General features: G+C 31.8%; 1 protein-coding gene across 5 annotated transcripts; it reads left to right on the top strand.

The window, feature by feature from the left end:
- The first annotated feature begins 406 nt into the window (after positions 1-406).
- Positions 407-12,151, top strand: LOC121122737 (uncharacterized). Of its 5 annotated transcripts, XM_040717770.2 has the most exons (3): positions 7,922-8,050; positions 8,200-8,453; positions 10,666-12,151. In XM_040717770.2, the coding sequence occupies exon 3, from the start codon at positions 10,756-10,758 to the stop codon at positions 11,914-11,916; it is 1,161 nt and encodes a 386-aa protein (XP_040573704.1). In that variant the 5' UTR covers positions 7,922-8,050; positions 8,200-8,453; positions 10,666-10,755; the 3' UTR covers positions 11,917-12,151. The 5 variants fall into 5 exon arrangements, with proteins under 5 accessions (XP_040573706.1, XP_040573707.1, XP_040573704.1 ...); XM_040717772.2 differs by lacking the exons at positions 7,922-8,050; positions 8,200-8,453 and adding an exon at positions 407-777; XM_040717773.2 differs by lacking the exon at positions 8,200-8,453 and having other exon boundaries at positions 7,921-8,050.
- Positions 12,152-22,917: the final 10,766 nt, after the last annotated feature.

Genomic DNA, 22,917 nt, shown 5'->3' with positions numbered 1-22,917 from the left:
TCTTTTTGACAGAGCTCTTCCTCCTCTACAATATTTGGACTTGCTGATATTATGGACGGTGGTCCTTGAGACGTCAAGAGTCAAGGAGGGTGCGAATGAAAATTTGTTGATCACGTTCAAGTGTCATTTTCTCGACTTGTATTTAAGCTAAAGAGCTCAGATTTGTTTTTGATTGTAACTCATTCCTTATACTTTAATATAGCGAAATTTGAATTAATTTCATTAATTTTTGAATAACTAAGTTTTCAGATTTCAATGAACGACCCTGTACTTTATCTAATTTCAGAGTGGCATTTATATAATATGTATTTGATTATCAATTTCTTATTATCAAATAGTAAATATTCAAGTCTGTCATGACGTATCAATATGATCAATAAAAGATAAGAATGGAAAATAACAATTTCAGGACATCAAAGACTGTATTTAGCAAGAGTCAAGATTGAAGTATATAATATTAAGTATCTATAAAGTTATGATGAAAAATGGAAATAACTTTTGATGACGGAGCAACATCCTTACGAGATAAGTGTTGATGAATACAAAACTCTAAGACTGACCATACAGTGACATTAATTTCATAACCACTTCTTTAAAAGGAAAAAGAAAAAAGTCCTCAATTAGTTTTGGAATATTTTTCATATAATAGTACTGCTTCAAAAGAAGTAATTCCAGTTCAACGGACCAACGTTCAAAAAACTAATAACACTATGTCATCGTCTTTTTATAGATGACCCTCTCCTCTAAAAAGAAGTAAATACCCAACATCAGTTGTAGGTAAGTTGTTTTGGTCCAACATAATTAAATAGTGGGGAATTGTTCACACCTTAACGCAGATAATTCGATTTCAATCAATAAACGTTCATAATTCTATGTATTTATAGAGGGGCATGCATAGTACAATTATCGACAGCTGGCAGACAAATGTAGTGTAACTTATTCCAAGGTATTATTTTATATGTTAATTTATAAGTTGTAATATTTTGTACAAATTGTTCAAATTGCAACCTAAAAAGAGGAGCATAAATACACAGTAGTACTTCTAATATATCTAATGTATGGATTGAAATTCCATTAGATCTAAGATATATATTTCAAATACCCACAGTTACTACGGACCAGTTTGATCCAATTTTTAAAACTTAACTACTCAGTATATACTTACGACTAGTTTTTTTATCTATACTTAAACTCGATTGTCAAAAGGAAAGGAAAAAATTGAGGAAAACAAATGGTAATTTGCCTTCTGTATTTTTCCTGTTGCCAACTGTTAATTATTATTAAGATATCGAATAGTGATTAATTTAATTGCTAATATTATCAATGACCCAGTATAAAATGACACGAATTATAAATGTAGGCCCTTGATTGATATAAATTAATATAAAAATCCCAACCATATTTAATACCCTTTTTAAGTTTATGAAACGTAGAATCAGCTGTTTTAAATCATACAAGAGTTAACTTATGAAAATTAAGGAAAAAAACTTTAAGGAAAATACATTATACCTTTGTTTATATAGAAAAACAAGCCGTGATTAAAATAGTTTAATTTTTTCCCCTATTAGGAAGTGCCTGAAGTATCCTCTTTTTGTTTACATTATATTTTAAACATTACAGTTTATTATCATGTTGCAAGAACAACAAAGGTGACATATTATACCCTTGTCCCCAAAAGCAGTTTTTACGGCGAAATATGGGTCAAAAGTAAGCGTGCACTTCGATAAGGGTGAGGATCTTGGAGAAGCCCCAGGAGTGTTCATCAAAGAAAATTAACTACTGACTAAGCTGTATTCAAAGCTTTTAAAGAGCAGCTAGATCCCTCCTTGGCCATCGACGTCAAAGTTCACTGTATAGATGGGCATCAAAGAGGGGTGGGGGGTGTCTCTCTATGAGGCCAAAAAGTACCACTTCTGACAGCAGGGATGGTGAAAAAAAAGGAACCATCAGTTCAGTTCTAGTTCTTTGTGATAAACTCTTGACCTTCCCAATCACCAGATATGAATCCCCCTTCCAAACGTTGAAGTCTTTAAGGGCTCTGTGAATGAGTAGTGGCCTACCATATGACAGGCCTACATCTAAAGCACTTGCTGCAAATTCCACCCCCGCTCGAAGTTGTTTTGGCTGCCTTGTTGTGTTCATATTAATTTTAATTATTAAGATACACTTTTTGTTGATGTTATTAAATGATTCAAAATTATACATCGTCATTTAACTCTTTCTTTTAACTTTTGACATCCCGGTATATCATACCCCCTATAAGTTATAACTAGAGTTGACATGTTTATAATGAAAAAAATAAGTTCAGAAATTTGAAAGGGAAAAGGGTTAAGGGGTGTGCTCTTTCTTCTTTTTTGTTAATTATGTGGTCGTCGTGATAAATTTTCTCTCTGAAGTAAGAATTATCACCTATCTTTGGTATAAATTCTTTAAAAATGTATAATAAAATAAATATATATATATGAATTTAAATATGATTATAATATTTTTCCTGTACTAATGCTATTTTAAATATAGAAGTTTTTCCTCTTTATAGCAGTAATTCATTTTTTTCTCCCAAAATCATATTATAAACAGGTGATATTCACAAGGTTATAAATTCAGATGTATAATTTGTATCGCTCTTTCACATGCACATAAAGGAACATTCGCAGAATTTGTGATTTGATTAGTGGGAGAGGTGGTCTTGTCCAGAAATTTAATGAGTTTTACAATATTAGTCCTAATGCTTTATTGTTGATTGAAAAACTTATTAATGAGGTTTTTAATTTTTAAGGCCCGTTAATTTATACAAGAAAGATATTATGTAGATTGTTCATATAACAAAATCATTCTTAAATTTTGAATATACATTGACTATAACTCAGTTACATAAATTCATAGCTTTGTTGAAGATTTAAAAGAACATGGTAATTACAAATGCACGTGAGAATATTAACTGGCTACAGTCCTTTTGTAAACAATTAATATATACCTGTTGCATTCATGACGTACGACAACTTTATCTGCCAGAAAAAAAATCTCTTTAACTCAAATTTGTCGAGGAAGAATATTTTTTTCAATAACTACTCGTTTTTTATCTAATTTGGATAAATTTGGAGGGGGAAATCGAAACTTTCGAGATCTGCATATTAATGTTTCCCCCTATATTCACCTAAAAAATCTTGGCATTACTGATATCATAAAAAAACGAATAATGATGTTTTATATTCCAAATAAACGGTGAATGAATGAAGGCTCACCAGTCTTAATTTGATTTAATAATAAATTATCCAATTAATTTAAAAAAGTAGATGGAGGTAATGGCACCCTAGTTCCGGAGCCACTAGGGTTGACTTTCCTATAGACTGAACTATTTTTAGTTAACTTTTTCTATCCTGCTAAAAAAACTTTTTGCACTGGGGACAAACAAAAAACTAACTTTAGTAAAGTTTGAGATCTATCTGGTTATTTCTGTTGTGGAACAGGGCATTTTAGTTGTTGAAAATGGTATTTTTGGTTAAAGTTGGATTTTTTCTACGCCTCTTGCACTGTTCTAATTATGAAGTAAAATTGTAATTTTTATATTTTTAGTATTCAGTTATCAGTTAAATATATAGTTTTTTCTGTTTAATCAAACATAGCATATCAAAGTTGAACGCTAGTTGAAGTGATAGTTGTTGAGCAAAAAGAAGGCTTTTTTTTCAGGGCTATGTATGATGGAAAAAAGAAACCTCAAATCATTGAGAACATCTTATGCCTCGCAATTATTAAATATAAGGTGCACAATAATTTTTATAGATAGACCAAATACTAAAAAAATATAAAAAGTACAATTTTTTACTTAAATATGGACAAATTATGCACTAAAAATACAATTATTTCCAAACTAAACAATATAAAGTTTTTTGATTGTCTCTAGTATAGGGAGAAAAATATTAACCCGAAAACGGGGTAGTCCACTGTACATGTTGCAATCCAACTTAAACAAATGAATCAATCATGTTAAGTGAAATCTTTTTAGGTGTGTTTTTGTATGTACGAACGATATTGTACACATACAGACGGGAGCTACAACGTATTGTTGAGATTTTTATGTACATTAATTGTATTCAATTAATTGAAAATACAAAGTCCTTTATAATGAAATGTCTTTTTTTATATACTATACGAGAAATAAAAGTGAAAATCCGTTTTCATTAATTCAAAATCAAAGCAAAACGGGGTGGTGGAAACAATCATTTTTCTGTGTATCATGATATGAAAAGGGTGTGAATATCATTTTGAATTCATTATAATTATCATTGTGCCAATAACATAATTTCTAAATATCTATAATTTTCATACATATATACTCATATGTGAGATGTGGAGGTTTAATGATGTACAGATTGTCTTCATTCAATAGATACAATAGCTGCATTAAAAAGTAGGGGGGGGGATCTTAAATAAGGTAAAATGTAAGGATACTGCATTTATTTTCCCAAATTAATTTAGTAATTCACAAATCTTTTGCCCTTACATCAGGAGGTCCATTGTAAAGTAAATCACTCAAAACAACCACCTCCAGCTTCAACCAGGGCCTCCAACCTGGCCCAGAACCGGGCAGAGGCATTGATGAGGAACTCATTGTCCATGTTTACACGAGAATGGAAGCCTGTAAGGAGTCAAAAGTGTTATGTACACGTTTATGGGACTCTCTAACTTCAAGACCCCCTACAAATAGTAGTCCAAGGGGTTCAGACCTTTGTAGCTAGGATGCCACATTTCCTAAACATAATTATCTTAAAAATGTTGGGTTTTCCGGAATAAATCTGGTTCCAATAGCACGATTTGGACAAACTGGACCAATTTAAAATTATATTATGACACCAGATATATTAAAATTAGTTGAAGCTCTTCAGTATCATCATCTATGGAGTTATTTACTACCTTGGGCGTGTGTCCAGGACAGAGGCACACAATAATGCCAGTACGGCGTTCGTATTTGGAGAAAATCTCAAGGATTTTGTATTATTTCTTACAATGTTTTGTCAGCTAAATCTGATGAGCCCACTATTTTAAACAATGATTTCCTTTTTGCCAAGATATTGAGCTCTAAGTTTGTTCTGGATTTAAAATGTCCACCCTGTATAAAGTAATACCACATAAAAGCACTTTTCTTCATTTCCTGTAGCTAAATAAATATACATACATACTGACAAAGGTGTCGTAAACACCTTTACAAAAAAGGGGGTCGATAATGATAATGGGATATTTATCGAGATACGAACTTACCTTTGATCTATGTTATTAGTACTGAAATATTGGCATTCAACAGGTCGTTATTTGAAGATCTACAGATAGGTGTATTATTGTGTTTTTCCTCACTCATTCAGTAAAAATCACATACATGAGGATTGAAGTAGAAATACTGTTACTTATTTAACCTAATATATTTGTTATACAAATATATGGCACATTATAATCCGGCACATTATTATACTATTCCATATTTGACAAATACTATAAGGAATTACTCATTAAGCATGTAGCAAATCTAAGTTATAAAAATAAATAAATGTTATTATTAGAGTTGTAAAAAATATGACTTTGAAGGAGCGCAATACTTTTTGTAGATGCAAACTAAACATGCTTTTTTATTTTCCAAAGATTTTATCATTATTATTTTATACTTGAAATATTAACTTCGAAGTACAAAATAATATATAGTGTATGAAAGACGAAGACTACCACTTAGGATTTATTGCCTATGTATAAGTCCATCTTGAGCTTGGAGGATAATTGAGGTAACTCCTGCTAATATCTCTGCTAGTATCTATACGGAGTTGTATTTTTGTTTATTTCTTTCATCTTGTAGCTGCTAATCTAATCAAACGACATGACAACCAAGCTTGTTTCCTCCTAAACATTCTACAAATTGTCAGGGCTCTTGGGACCAGTTTTGGCTAATATTACTGGGCTGAGTAATAAGTTACTTATTACATGGATTACTCTGTGGAAAAGTAACTCAGTTACATTACTTAGAATTAATAGTAATAATATTATAGTACTATATTTGTATTTTTTGATATTTCATTAAGAAATGAAGAATGCTTCAATCAGTTTGACAAATGTATTTCTTTGAATTAGGTTAATATTTAACTAATTTCTTCTATCCTCATTTCCTCTTTTATCATTTTTTTAAATCATTGATTATTGTTGATACTGGATCCCTGGAGTAAAACCAAAAAAATATAGTGTTATTTACACATAAACAAATAATTAATGTAAATCTGAGATAGTAACTTTTCATAATTTAATTTACAATTGAAATTTATTCTTCACTGATACTTATCTGGTTCACAGCTGTTTCTAATTTAGTATTTGTACAAACAATAAAACAAAGCAGAAGTCGCTTTAATTTTTCAACTTTAAGTTTTTTTAGTTAAAAGAATAACTCAAGACTTTCACATTCTCTGAGACAAAGACTTATAGGCGAAAACATGACATAGTCACAGTACTTGACTTTTTGTTGCACGTCTTCTGATCGGATTAAGATATTTTATTAATAACTTAATTAATGACAGATTAAATGAAGTGGCATAATATAAGTAAAGAAGGGATCCAAGTGAAGAAAAAACTAATTTTAGGGATTAAAAAAGCGTAAAACGGTTGAGGTGGATGCTCTTCATCTTTTTATTCATTTCTTAGTGAATCTTGGGGGTCGTAACATCTCCTTCTAAAATAAAAATTATCTCCTATCTTTGGTATAAATTGTTTAAAATGCAGGAATATAATATATATATATATGAATTGAAGCATAATTATAATATTTTCCATTTACTAAGGCTGTATAAATTGTAGCAGGATCTCCTTTTTATATCTGTAATTCAATTTCTTCCTCCAAAAACATAGAACCGGGAGCAGATAGTAAAAAGGGTCTTAATTCATATATATATACCATATGAATCGCTCCCATCTCCTCATCTGTTCGCTTGGTTCCTTACAAACTTCTCAAATCTAGCTATGGGTTATTTAATGTAAGGTCCCAGCTTTTGATAAACCGTTCTCTGGTCCGATTAGTCTGTATTAGTTTTATCACAAAAATAAAAAAAAATCACCAAAATTAACATGGGTATATATCATTTTAAGGACAAGTGTAAACTGTATAATGTATTCCCGTATTCCTTGTCATTTCATGACTATAATCACAAATTATACACAATTCATTTCTAAACATTATTATTCATAATAATTAATAAGTAATGTACTTCTGATTTAAATAGTAATGAACAATTATTCTTATTAAGATTGAATCCTTGATAGTCGAGATTGAGTGATGATTTCGTCATTTATGAAGATTGTTTAATGGTTTTTTTTAGATTAGAATTTTTTTTCTAAAAAAAATTATTTTCCAATTTATTTTCCAAAATATTTTAATTCTTGGATTTGTTTCCAAAAAATTCCAAAAAGCAAGCCCCTTTAGCCCACCCCCTGTGGGCGGCCTGAGGGTGTTCTAAATTAGGACCAACAACACAATTTAACTTTACATTTTTACAAAATTATGCAGGAAGAATCATTAGAATAAATATCTGCTTTAATTTAAAGCATTAATCAATTGGATTTTTTTCAGCATTATTGTGATTTTGCATCCTCATATACAAAATATTTAAACGTAATACTCTACTACAAACCCTTGCGAAAAATAATATTCCTTGTCATTTCATCACTACAAGCACAAATGATGCAGGAAGCATTTCTAAACATTATTATTCATAATAAGTAATGGACCTCTGATTTAAATAGTAATAAACCAATAGTTGGTACTCACACTTCAATTATTGTAAAATCCAACCTGCCTAATAATTGTTCTTAAATGGAATTAATCCAAGGAATAAATATGTTTATGAATACCTTAAAAGAAATAATAATTGAAGGAATGATAAGCGGCATGCAGGTCAGTACAAGAGGACACTCTGAGAAGAGACTTTTGCATCCGCATATCCCTTATTGATTGACATTTATACAGGTTAATTTGGCGGGAATCTGGTGGGTTATAATTTAATCACCTGCACTGATTATTTGTATGGTAAGTACTTAAGTTTCGAGTAGCGCGCTCTTTTCGCGTACATCTTTAGAGGGGCTACTACCTTCGCATACACACTGGTTGTATTTTTTTCTTCTTCTTCTTCTTATTTATTTCAATTCAGTCCTTGTTTTTGTTTTTTTTTCAAAAAGAAAATACCGAAGTAGTTAGTTGTATATCTGACACTCACGTGGGAGGTTAAGGGTCCCGTCAGTACTTTAAGAATCATCACCCTTAGTACATGATTTGACAATATAATCCGGAATGTAGATTGTCAGTAGTTGTTTGTTTCTACAAAAAAAAAAAAAATGTGACCCATAAGTTTTGGTCATTTGATAAATGTGATTTTATGGATTGTCGTGTATCTTTTTCCGCCCTTTTTGGATTTGCTTCAAATTAAATTCGAGTAAGTAAGTGTTTCATTAATAAGGATATTAAGTGTAAGTAGTGTTGGATCCGTCTTAAAAAACAAAAAAAGACTGTAGTCCGGTCCTAAAAAATTTGTCAGTTCTAGGACTGGTCTTTCATAGTGATTCAGGTGGCGTTCGCAGGGTTTCTCTTTCATCAAGATAAAATAAAATATCAAGAGAATCGGGGTATTTTTTTTGTTTAAGGATTTCCTTGATTATAAGGTTATTCGGATAAATTATGAAGCAGAGGAAAAAATTTAATTTTTGAATTTTTTTGAAAAACTTCTTGAAACAAAGCCACCTCCCAAAAAATATATCTCTCATCATGCGGACCCACCTGCAACTACAATTGCTGAATTGACGTAGTCAATAATTACGGTCTTGTAGCTGTTCAACTTAAGCTATTTCAATGTGACGGGATAGGCTAAGTTTAAAGTGGGATCTGTGTGGCTCTAACGTATTTCCTTCGTTTTTTTATTTTTCCATCCTAGCCAGTAGTAAAAAAAAAAAGAAAAGAAGATAGATGGACCCACTAATCTTTCCTAAGGACTGTCTAATGATAAAAAAGATTTCATGGATAAACGAAAAAGACTGAAGAAGTAGAGAAAGACTTATTAGAGAAATCAGTCCTTGGTTCTTTTTTTATGTTGATCAAATTTGACTGCCGTTGACGACTGGTCATCCACATAATAAGTGTTTTTAATACTAAGTATACATTATTTCCTGGTGCAATGCTAGTACCTTAAATCTTTTTTCATTCTGTAAATTGAAACAATCATGAGAGGGTCAAATAAGCATTTACAATGAAGGGAATCATCAAATTACTCTATGACATGGAAGGAAAATTGAAAAAAGTAAAGAAAGAAATTCTTGACTGTTTTTTTTTTATTGTTGTGTGTTGAGATCATTACACACGAAACCGTTTTGATGTGTTGCTCTTTTTTTTATTTTTTGAAGGAGGGGGGAGGTAAGTTCAAGTAGATGTTTGGACTGTTGCTGAAACTAAAAAAAAGATAAGGTCTTTGAACTTACACATTTCTTTGAAATTTCGATGATTGCTGACTTAATGGGGTTAAGATATATATATATATATATATACATAATTATTAACCATTCTAGTTACGACACGTTCTCTCTCAGTCTGTTAGAATTATGTAGATCCTCAGCCTTAGATACAAGGCAAATAAAGGAACCACAGAGTGTATTACTATTATAATTACGGATTGAATTTTCTTGTTCAACCTTGAATTATTACATTTACCTACGTTTCAATGCATATCCATCAACACAAATTGTTTGTTTCGTGTGAGAAAATACGATGAATATGCGTTGTTCATAAGAATCAATTCCGTTGATTGATTTATCAATGACGGTTGCTGCATGTATCATTATTCTCTCTTACTATTTTTGAATTTCCCAGTGGGGGTGATGACTATTTCTCATAAGGTGTGAACTCATAATTTACACATGTAATGTATGTTGTACAGGTGAGTTTCTAACTCTTGACATTCAGATTCTATGTAGGATATTTGATTTAATCCAATGATGTGTTTTTTTTTGCTTCTTAATATCCACCAAATGCGATTTTCAGGAATGTGTAACATGTAGTAGGTATTTTAATTCATATGTCATACGGTTCTCAGACCCTATACTATCCTGAATATAAAACTGAATGTCTTAGATGAAGAGAGTGAAGGATTTGTAAGGATTAGTAATTGTACCCAACGTGATTCAAACGAACTCAATCGTCTTATTAATTCATATTTGAATTCCATTGCTTCTGTTCTTCATATCTCATAATAATCCATCAAGGTATTTGATTTATTTAAGTGCATCCTATTTGATGACTAATTATGAATGTACCCCTGACTTATTTTACTGCGTAAAATTGCGTGTTGTGTCGTCATCAAGTCTTACAAGGGTAGTACTTCCAAATTAGAATCCTGTATTATAATTGTATTGAAACGTGATTTTTTAACAATTGTTTGAAATTTGATCCTCAAAATTATATGCTTCACTTAAGACTCTTACTTACACTTCTGCCTGGTGTTCGTACGCACGCACTTAGTAATTAAGTTATCAACTTAAAGGATATAATAGTAAAATGAGTTCCTTTTTATATACCTATGTAAATTGCTTACATAGGTACTTTTAGTGTATTATAGAGTCTTACCTACATTTTTATAATTAATTAACTTTTATTTTCAGTATTGAAGAAGCCTTTGGGATACCTATCAAATCCATCTCGATTAAGAAGAATTGGCAAAGCCTCATCTTCTTTCCTTACAATTCCGAATCATGAAATCAAAAAAGTCTTCAAAATTCAAATTTTCTTTTAGCTCAACGCCAAGTTCCGCCAATTCTTCGTTGAGTTCCTCCTTGCGAAAGGACTCGATCGCTTTAGATAAAAAGAGTGATGTTCAATTACTATCAGTCAAACGCAAGACATCAAATGATGACTCTGGATGGGAATCCTCTACCCCCAGTACTTCATCATGTAGCTCAACCTCAAGGAAGTCATCCTCTTCTTCGAATTTTTTCAAGCTCTTTCACCGTTCTGCTGCCACGTTACTGTTACCCAAGCGATCTGAGAATGAATTTGATTCATTTTCTCACCCACATCGTCCGTCTAGGACAAATGTCTTTATCAAAAATGAAGAATTAGACTTGGATAGTCTTCCACCATCAAACAAACAAACTTCCTTCGTCACAAAAGCTCGAAGAAGATCTTCAAAACTACAAGCACGCTCCTTATCTGCTGTCAATCTTATGGCCAAACGACATTTTGAAGACGACTCCGAGGAAGGATCCTCGGTTATAAGTGGATGCACTAGTTCTACCATTACTTCGTCCCTATCACCTCTTCGAAGGCATTCCGTTTCCTCTCTTTTGTCCTCTCGCTATGAATCCGCAAAAGAGTCATATGATTACGATTCTGGTGCCTACTCCAGGACATCCTCTCCCGACGACAAATCCCTACCAAGAGCTTCATCCCATTTGGCTATTTCTGCTCCCCTTTCTGCACCCTCCCTCGTCCTTGCTGCCTGTATGAACTTTTCAGGGGATGTTTATAACTTATCTAATGTGAAATCCATCTCTCCTCTCTTTTGTGCGTCTCGACATAAAATTGAGGATGATAATCACCGTGTCTCAGTCACCATAGGAGCACATACCAAGTTATCAATAGCAGCAGGTCGTGGAAGATGTCCTCTTCTTGGCACAGCCGGTCTGTCTCCCGGTAAACGGAGCCATAAATTCCTTATGAAAAAGTCGCCATCTCCTTCTGGATTGACTCGATCCAAAATTTCAACTGTATATCTAGGCAAAAATCCCAAGAAAAATCCCTTTTGCAGTTGTGGAGAACAGGTCACAGTGAATGGAAGACATCATTGCACGGGGGACCGTAGCTGTTTCTCAGATACTGATTCAGAATTGGGACGATCCTTCCTTCAGTTTTGATCTAGATTAAACTAATGATGAACGTATCCATCCAAATATATCGTTTTTATCTTAACCTTTCTTCAAATAAAAAAGAATAAGTCATTTTTATCCATTATACGTATGAATCCAAAAAATTCTTAATGCTAATGTGCTAGCGTGATTACTATTTATATAAATTCAGATTACAAAAAAGTTAAATTTGAGTATATTCCATTAGAATTAATAAACTATATGCATATTTATATCTACAAAATGATTGCCTTTATTATTGAACATTCTTACCTTCTACTCCCTTTTGAATGATTTATAGAGTGATGAAAATCCAGTGTATTTTGGACATGCCAAAAAAAAATCGAAAACTCGCTTGGTAACCCTGATAGTAAAATGATTTGGGGGGAAAGTATCTTAAAGGGCATGGCGTTTCATTCCTAAAGATAAAATCACTAACCTAGAGCTCGGTGGATAAAATACATAAGAGTTATGATGTGGAGAAGTAGTTGACATAATATTGTAGTTGTATTAGTTAGGTATATTAAAAATAGAGTTCGCCTCAAATATTTTTATGTTTACTGTGGCGTGCACTCATTTGAGCAACATTTATTTTAGCAAGTATGGAGTAGGATCTTCCTTCTACCATCAGTTTCGTTGTCCAATGTTATAAAAGTAATCCAGTTGCTCCTTCCAGACTTCTCTTATTTGATTTTGAACACTGCTCTGGTGGGTAATGAGTAATGAGTGATGACGTTTAATAATTAAATAATTTAATTCATAATATTTACTATATAAAAATCGCTGAAATGAAGCTTGCCCAAATGAATGATGCTAAGATTATCCTTGCTAAAATAAATTTTGCTCAAATGAACGGGCACGGTTTATTTTAATATATATTTATTACATTAATTATATGCATTTAGAGATGTCAATAGGTTAATAAAGTATTTTTAAACAGATCATTTTATCAAGTATATTAATATTTATTCCAATTTTTACATTTGAATATAATTTTATTCAGTATTTCAAAATATTAATGATTGATTTAAGAGATTATTCTGACTCTAATTTAATTTTAGAATTATTTATTCTTGTATCGATTTAGGTTCGGGAGCATGCTACGAGCTTTGGTCCCTTGACTCCTCTCACTGATACGTTTTCCCAAATGATAAAAATTTTTGCTTCGTTAAAATTTCGTAATATATTTAATATATGGTTTGATTCAGGAGATGAATCAATGACATGATTATTAATAGATTGAAAAAACCTAATTTTTTAACTTAAAATCGAATTTTTTTTTTTGCAACGGCTAGAAACTATTGGAGCTTATAGCGGGAAATATAATATTTTCTATTGCTTTGGTCTACTATATTTTTTCTCTGTCTGCTATGGCGACGTCAAATAATTTTGTTTGCTATTCCACAGTATCATCACTATGTATTTTATCTCTATGGTTCCATTAGATCAGTTTTGACAAGAGAAGAGTTGGAGAATCAAATTAAAAAGGGCATGGACAATAATTATTCCGATGTTAATCCTCAATTCTACTCTGAATTCAACTGAGACTTACAGTCATAACTTCATAGCAAAATCCTCATGGTGACTATCTGTCTTTTATGAGCACACACGAATATTAAATAATAATGACAACACCTGAGGAAAATAAAATTATTTCTTCAGATTTTGTATTTAAAAAAAAAAAAAAAAGCTAGCAAAATGTACACACAATTTTGCATAACTTATAAGTGAAGCCGAGTTGAAAGGATTTGGTTCGACAAGTTGGCCAGATTAAGGAAGATGTAAATCGTGTGTATTTTTTAGCGGTCCTTTTTTTTTTTTTTTTTGAATTGGTGATTCTTATCTTTAGATGTTGTCATTCTTATTTGACTCCTCAGTAGTCAACTTCCTTTCCTACTGCATTTAATTATATTCCAAACCTGATTGAAATCGTCGGAGATTAACCCCTAGGATGATTTGTTGCAGAGTTATTTGTAAGTTCTTCTTGTACTCATAGTATAATTGAGGATTCCCATCTGAGTAATTCTAGCCACTATCCCTGTTTATTTCCTTCTCTCCCTCCTCCCTTGTAACAGCTGATTGAAACGTCATGATAGCCAAGCGTGTCTCCTACAAAACATTCTTCATATTGTTTATTCTACAAGAGTAACTTGAGTGATAACTAGTACCGAGGTACTGTCGTCTTTAAAATGTGATTACGTTATTAACAAATTGCCACGCTAATGAGGTAATTCCTCTTTATATAATAGGATAAAGCCTACATTTAGCCTTTAGTTAATTCTAAATTAGCTCCCTCTCAAACAAAATCCTGGGGGAATCCATTATAAGTGCATGCGAATTCCCCTTAATTACATTTTATAATGTATTTTTAATCCAAAAAGTATCAAAATCACAATACTAAATTGTTTACCTGTACAAAAATATTGGTATCATGATTGGTTATCAATAAAAGTGGCACTAATTACGATTTCAAGCATTTTGGGTAAATTGAATCAGGGGCGTTTGCAGTGGGAGGGATGGAGGTGCCGTACCCCCCCCCCCAAATAATTTTTTTTGTGATTTTTAATAGAAAAGTTAATATTAGAATTTTTTTTCAAAAATTTAATTTTTTTCAATTTTTTTCCCAAAAAATTTAATTGTCTGTGAATAGTTATGGATTTTCGAAATTTTTTCTCGAAAAATGTAATATTTGAATTTTTTTATTTTTAAAAAATATTTTTCAAAAAATTGCATTTTTTGTGAACAGGTTTGTATTTTTGAATTTTTTTTCCAAATAATTTAATTATTAGAGAATAGCTATATATTTTTGATATTTTTCTCCCTAAATTTAATATTTGAAATTTAATTTTAATTTTTTCCCCCCTTTTTTGAATAAAAAAATAATTAAAAACCTTCAAAAAAAATAAATATATATATATAATCATGCGGGCCTCCTTTGAATAAGCGCTCATACACTTCATATGTAGGACTTTTTCAGACCAAGAGCGGTTCTCGATATATTTTTTTAGAGGTTTTCGCTGTAGTTAGGGTTCAGCATGCAACAAACTATTATTAATTGAAAATACCCCTTATAGAGTCTTTAGGACACGTTATCAAGTGCTTTTTTGAATTATAAAATGTGTACGGAAATGCAATATACTCATTTTAAGATAAGTTCATAAACATTAAGTTTATAGCATATTTTAATATATATATTTGATTGTCGATTCTATATTTCTATTCTTGAATTTATGTATTGGTAAAAGAGGTTTTTATCTATTTGCCTATTTCTGTTGTCAATTCATTCATCAATAGTGTTCTTAAATATCCTTTCCTACTCGGTAATTTTTTTTATTGTCATTTATGTCCTGTTTATGTCATATACATTTTCTTGAATACGCCTCACTTTTTGTACTATCTTACATATACAAAGTAAACTTTTGGACATATTATAACCAGATGTGGCACGACTTTTCCATTCATCACCATATCACCAAGTTTAATTTGCATATGGATAGTATTTCATACTTATATACGCTGTTGCAACTCTGTAACAACGCCATATGGACGAACCATAGATAACTAAATATATAGAGGCGACAAGTTGGGAAATATCTTGATCTCAATTGCATCTGTTAACAAACATGTTACCAAGGATCCAATGTATTGGGCCCAAAAATATGTCCGGTCTCGTCCTTCATTTTAAAGAACCTTCCTAATTAGGCACAAAAGCTGTCGTATAGAATGATGTTTGATAAATGACGTCATTGTAGATTTTATATAAACTTAACAATTCAAATTTCATTAATAATAATGACAAAATATGCGCATATTTTAAAGATACTTATGATAATACAAAACTAAATTAAATGTTAAACTGAGATATAATACCTTAGTGAATGATGCCATGAAGAGGGCGCTTTGGGATGTTTTTTAAGGAGTGAAAATTGGGACAAGATGGGAATAGACTGGACTGAACGTGAATGATTTTAAGTCCCATAATAAGGACCGATACAATTCTACTAATAACATTCCTACTCAATTCTCTTTTTAGTGAAGTTGAATGATTCTACTCGACCTTTATTGGGTAGAAGCTTGAAACTTACACACTTGTATTATATTTATTAAAGAGGTTTTGTGGTTAGAAATTACAGCTTTCTGTAATTTTATAAGTAGCCATGTATCTCAAGTACCTGTTTCTTTTTGAATTTTTGAAATCGGACGAAAAATTTCGACACAGAGAGATTCAAGTTTTAGGGTATCAACTCTTCTTCGTGCGGGTCAAACTCCAAAAGAGGTGACCAGCGTGACGGGAATGGCTGTAAGACCATTTACAATGTTAAAAAGAGGCTAGACCACAACGAGACCATCGAGAGGAAGGAGTGCTCCTGATAAAATCCCATCATTAATTTGGATGCCCTCAAGGAAGCCCTGATCTGATTCCCGGAGGGTTACATGCTCACAGCAACCATGTACATCGACGTTTTCTAAGCCAACCTGCTCCTTTGAGTCCAAGCAAATATCCCCACCACAACGTCGTCTTTCAGCAAGATGGGCGCCCCACTCACACTGTAAAATATTCTTACCTAAAATCACCGCATTCTGGGACAAGTGAATGTGGCCACCATACAGTGCGGATGTCAATCCCCTCAACATTTTTTCTTGCCGCACATCGAGAGGAGGGATTGTGACAATCGACACCCAAACGCTGAAGCCATGTAGGCCTCTGTCGACGAAGAGCGGGCTGCCATGGAATCAAATTAATTCGCAATAATTGCAACTCTTTTTGTGGAAGAGGCTTGTCGCCATCTGTGAGGACAATTGGGGATGAATAATGATAACAACTTTGGAAAAAACAAAATACTGTTCAAATTACCAACGGGAAAAAGCCAATCAAATATCCGATGGTTCAACGAGTTTGTCTTCCGTCAATCTCAGTGTCACATAGGCTTTGACACTACTGATGGCAACATTCAAGGACTTTTCTTCTTCACTGTTATTTAATTGTCTACCGGTAATGCCGAATAACAAATAAGCTTTTAAGAGATTCGACTGTTTTTCTTTCAAACTCAACTCCAAAAATTTCCTGACAATCAATTGAACCGGACAGTCATAAAAAAGTACAATGTATTGTTGAACATTTTCCCACAGTCTTTGCACGGCTTGAACACATCAATGATATCATCTGCAGCAAGATTTTTATTTATTTATATATATCCGCACATAAAAATATAGATATAAACATATCGAAGGAAAATAACATAAAAATAAATAACTTAATTCAACATTATAGTAGAAAATTAGTTTCCTCCGAAAGACCTAGAAAAAACAAATAAAATCAGACCACTAACACAAAACAATTATGGGGTTAATATATGAAAAAGGGGGTCATTGTACATAAGAATGATAAAACAAAAAAAAAGAAGCAAATAATTATACTAAAACAGTAACTAGACAGTCTGACCTAATTTTCGGTAACGTTTTTTGAACTGTCTTATTATAAAGCTTAAAGTTTCGAAATGCCTTGCTGAGACAGATGGATAAAATTCCACTAAATTGGCAGCAAAGTACCAATTTCTTACATGTACCTGTGGAATCTTGATGGAAAATACCGAATATCTCACTGCTGTAGAGAGCAATATTCCTCGAATATCCGATGGTTCAACCAGTTATTCTTCCGTCAATCTCAGTGCCACACAGGCTTTGACCCTACTGATGGCAACATTCAAGGAATTTTCTTCTTCACTGTTATTTAACTGTGTACAAGTAATGCAGAATAACAAATAAGCTTTTAAGAGATTTGACTGTTTTTTTTTTTTCAAATTCCATTCCAAAAATTTCCTTACAAATCATAGAACCGGACAGTCATAAAAAACGTACCCTGTATTGTTGAACATTTGGATACCTTGAAGAAATCAATGATATCGTTACTGTGAAGTAAATTTCCTCCCGTCATGAATTCCATTGAGTGCACAAAGTATTTTCTTCTCCCAAGATGCAGCAGATTAACACCAATATATACATTTTACACAGGTTTTCTGTGTACGGAAGACTTCACAGCCTCATAATAAAATTTCAGATATTATGGAACCAGGGGTAGATGAATTTTCGCTGCTCTCTGAAGAGCAAAAAGGAATCTTCCACTATCAAAATAGGAACCGGGTTTTAGATCATGAAATGTAAGGATGTTTTCAACCAAGGCAATCCTCTCTAGCTCCTCAGGTCCCGGAATGGTTTTTGAAATAATCTAGACTATATTGATTCTGTTGGATGATGACAATGGTACTGTTACTTTCAAATCTCGGAGTCTTAGACCAAACAATTCTTTGTACAGCTGCCAATTTACTAGATATTGCACTGATGGAATCATTGGAGATAACAGAAACAAACATAAGAATGTCATAGATTGACGATTTCGTGACAAATCTTCTCCATTCTAATTGAGGCCTTTGACTAATATCAATAAATAACTTCCCATATATCTCTGGATGATTATGGGACAGTAAATATAATACCCCTCCTAATTGATTGCGCGGTCTTTTTAATGCAGAAATATACCTATTATGAAAAAGTATTTTCAGCCAAACTTCATCCTCATTCATGGGCTTCTTACCAACTGATGGGATGGCGGACGCAACATATATTATTTGCGAAACAAGTTTGGTATTAAATGCTTCGATTTTTTGTTTCATGTATTTTGCATAGAAAATGTGTGCTATTTGTTCTTTATGTAGTAGGTCGTCGTATTGTTAAGTTTATTTTAGAAGTTAGACATAAATCAATTTTAAACATGCTAAATTTTTATTTTTATTACGGAGTAGTTCCTCTTTTAATTTCATAAAAGGGTGTTAATTCAGTCATATGACCATTCTTTAGTCTTTTTTAATGTCAAAAGGGTCTTATTTCAGTAGTGCCATTTTTCTAGCTCCCGCTTTCTCCTCGTACTCCTTTTTTCCTTACAAAAATGTCAACTCTAATTATTATGTATACGGACCATACCCTATAGTGCAAAGTCAAAGGGATTAAAATCAGGTAAAGAAGCTGTAGTGTCTTGACAAAAAACCTTTTATATATTAGGTTTTTTTTAATATCGTGTACCTTTTAACATTTCATACAAACATGTTAATGCATTTTATCTCGTCACTCCCTTATTACCCCTGGGTCGGGTCACTCCCTTGTGTTTTGACTCATTTATTATTTACCTCGTTTATTTTAGTGAAACTGTATCATATACTTTTTTAAATTATACCTGTTTCGGAGTCACCTCTCTTTAATTCATATTACCCATTGGGTTGTCAACGAGCCTGGATAATAATATATTCATTAGTTCTTAGGTAAGAACATAACAGAGCGTTGTCTTTGCACTATTCTTGCACTTTATTTGTAGTGTGGGGTTGGGGGAAACGCATTTAAATGTTGATGTATTGAGTAAAGAAATTTCTACTCAGAATACTATAAATCTAATGATATTAAATTAAGGGACTTTCATTTTGGGACCATCCTGTAATCCGTCATAATTCATGTATGAACAATAATGTACATATTTGAATTCATATTTAATAATGTACATATTTTAATTCAATTTAATAATTTTTTGTCCATGTAATGAAGTATGCTACGATAAAATATTGTTTTTGGACACAATTTCCTAACTAATAACTTTTCCTTCTTGACAATATTGTACCTATTTGCTAAAGCTATGATTACAAAATAAAATAAAAAACACATAAAACCACACACGAACATAAAATATTTATTGATATTCTATTACTCATATGACTTCAAACGTATAATTGCCCCAAAAAGTTTCATTCCAGATAATTGCGTTAAATTACCCTGTGTCTACATGTATGAGCTTAATTTGATTGTTTTCCTCTCATAGCCTTTTACCTATTATTATTTATCTTCTGTTGTCGTTCTCGCAAGAGGGGAAATGGTCTAATTACCTCCTCCATCCTCCAATAGTGTCTACTTCATATGAAGTCCATACTTTCACTTCATGTTGACTCCCATCTAGGGAAAAACAGCGTAAATTTGTGAAACAAACAAATGAGTAAAAGTACAAAATATTATTGCAAGAATATTCCCACAACATCAACCATTCGTATGTATTTTTTGTCAGATGTTGTTCCTACTCAGCTCAAATTATATAATGTATATGTGATGAGTCAACAAAAAAGTAAGTTTATGTATTTTTTTAGATGAATTATTGTCACTTTATATCAAGAAATTATGATAATTAAGTCTTTGTTAGTATCGCTACATACAATTTAAGTTATCCAAAATATATCCATAAATTAATAACTTTTACTTGAATGGGTATATCGAGGCCAATATAAGTATCTTAAATCAAATAAAAGTTTTAAAATATTGCAAAAATTCTTGGGTATCTTGAATCATCCCACAAATTAGAACAGAGGGCTTATAATGGACTCAAATATGTCTCTGAAATATTGGGCTGTATGTATGTGTATATGAAAAAAATAAACAATTGGCGTTTTCTCCTTTTCTTGATTTTTATTCAAAATTGTTTATATGTTGATGCATCACAAACATAGCTAAGATATAATCAAATTCCCACTTTTCACATATACTTACTTTCATTGTTGGTATATCTCAACTTTTCATCCGACAAGAGAAAGAAAAAAGACTCAAAATTAACTGGTAGTTTGTAGGTTCTTCCCAACCACCATGGGAATATTCTTCTTCATTTAATTTTAGGGACTTGTTCAAAGCTTAACACTAGCTGATTCCTTTTGTTCAGAACACTAACTAGAGACAAGATAAGTAAAAAGAATGATAAATGATAAAAAACATCAACAAATAAGAATTGTAGATGTTTTGGGGATAACATATGGAGGACTCTTTGTGCTACAAGAATTGTCACTAGTGTGCTTTTTATCCAATCAAAACTTTACATAATCTCAAATTTTAATCACTTAAGAGGAAGTCGAATTTCTGTGGAAAAAATGAAATGGCACTATGGCGTCATTTTCTTGTGATGTAAACTTCCTTTCACCTTGGATTTTTCAATTTCATAATGTTTTAAGTCATAAGTATCGTTTAAAATCATATTGAGTTTTGCTGCAATACAAGTGCTATACATTTGCAAAGACAAGTCGACCGGGACGTTATATAGTCCCTATTGTGCTAAATAACGGCACGGGACTCCCAAATTTTGGGACTCGTACCTCCCAATAATGTCAATTTAAAAAGAAACTTAAATCTATTAGATGTTGAATATGCCAAAATCCATTTATTGCTGCTGCGTATTAGTATTTACATTATACATACGGTACGTATAATAGTAATATTAATATAGGACTCTTAGAGTCAATACGTGTTGAACCTTCAACGAGTAAACTCATTGACCATATTCCATCCCTTTCCAAGAGCCATTAACCCTTTGTGCAATCTCACTCGGCAACAAGGTTATAATTTGATGTTCCTCTTTATGATAACTAGCTATATAGTTCAATCAACCCAAATATTTCGATGGGTGAGACCTAAATTGTGGTAACTCAAATATGTAAGTTAGAAAATCAAGCTTGGAAACTCCATTTTTTCATAATGAATAATGTTTTTTTTCAATTTTTACAAACGAATGGAATTGAAAAAAATCACTCCTATAGTATTCATTTATCTGTTTTTAAACATTAGGAGTAAATATGAAACTTCTAGAATGATGTAGCGGCTGTATCACTAATATTGTTAATTTTTGAGTTGCAATATTTTGGACTCAACCCTCTATTTGTTGTTGTATCCAACTTATATAGATGTCTCACGAAATAATGCAATGCTCACATACCAAAAAAACAAACTATGTTGCATAGATGTGCAACAATATGTAGTCTATAAAAAGAAATATTCTTATATTTTCTTTCAAGATTGTCTATTTATAGTCATTTTCCAATGTTTAGAATTACAAACTAGTAGTACATATGTGAATATTTTTTGTATTCATCACAAAACCAGCCAGCTGAATGAAATGGCTCTTAAGAATTCATACAGTGGAAGAAGTGGTTCAACATCATATATTTAGAGTATTTCTCAAACTGTGAGGCACTTTGTTAACAAGGGTTTTTCAATATGAGTTTCAATTGAGTTATTAGTTGAAAACTTCTTTAATTTAGTTTCTTTGAACTGGAGAACCACTCTCACCAAAAATAATACTGTTTCACATGCTCTGAGGAGTTGTAGGAGCCAAGGGCTATTTTTTTAACTTGCCTCTTTATTCGGAATTGGTAATCTGCAAAATGAATTTTCTATTCCTCAGCTGTTGTCATTATTATCTAAATCCTAGTGAAGTGAACTTCCTTTTCTGCTACAATCAATTATATTCTAAACTTGATTGAACAATTGTGTGTCTCATAAAAGACACACGATTTTCATCAATAACCATGAGGTACTTTTGCAGTGAGGAATATTTTATTGCGCTATGAAAGTTTAATTGCCAGAAATTCGGAAAAAATTATAAAACACAAGAAATTTTAAAATGGTATTTTCCTTTTTCTTTTGAAGACTTATTTCAAAATCTCTTGACCAAAACAAGCTAACAAAGTTAAAAAATATTTGGAAAAAAAGAAATTAAAAGTAATATGCATATTAACATTTATTAAAAAAATCTAATTAAATTTATATCTTTGCCAAAAAAAGGTCGCTCAAAGGACCTAATGAAAATATCTGAAATATATTTCAGATATTAAATATTACAGAATTGGAAATCCCACTAACAATTAGCTAATTTTTCAAAAATAGACATTTTTAAATCTGAATTTTAGGGGTTCTAAAATTTTATATATGGCTTCCCTTATAGAATTATTCAGACTTTATCACTGTTTCTAAGTCTTGGCCATGTTTTACTACATAAAACGCTTCAAATTAATTCCAAGTTCGGACTTGAGAAATAAGTAAGACGGGTAACAGAGTTCAAATGATTAGGTATGTATGCAAATATCATCTATTTTTATACATGTCTGAGCCCAATGATAGGAACCCCAAACCCATATAATTCCACATGAATCACGGATG

Source organism: Lepeophtheirus salmonis, chromosome 8 (genome assembly GCF_016086655.4).
Source record: "Lepeophtheirus salmonis chromosome 8, UVic_Lsal_1.4, whole genome shotgun sequence".
Classification (NCBI taxonomy): Eukaryota; Metazoa; Arthropoda; class Copepoda; order Siphonostomatoida; family Caligidae; genus Lepeophtheirus; species Lepeophtheirus salmonis.
This window is presented reverse-complemented; position numbering and strand designations above follow the sequence as displayed.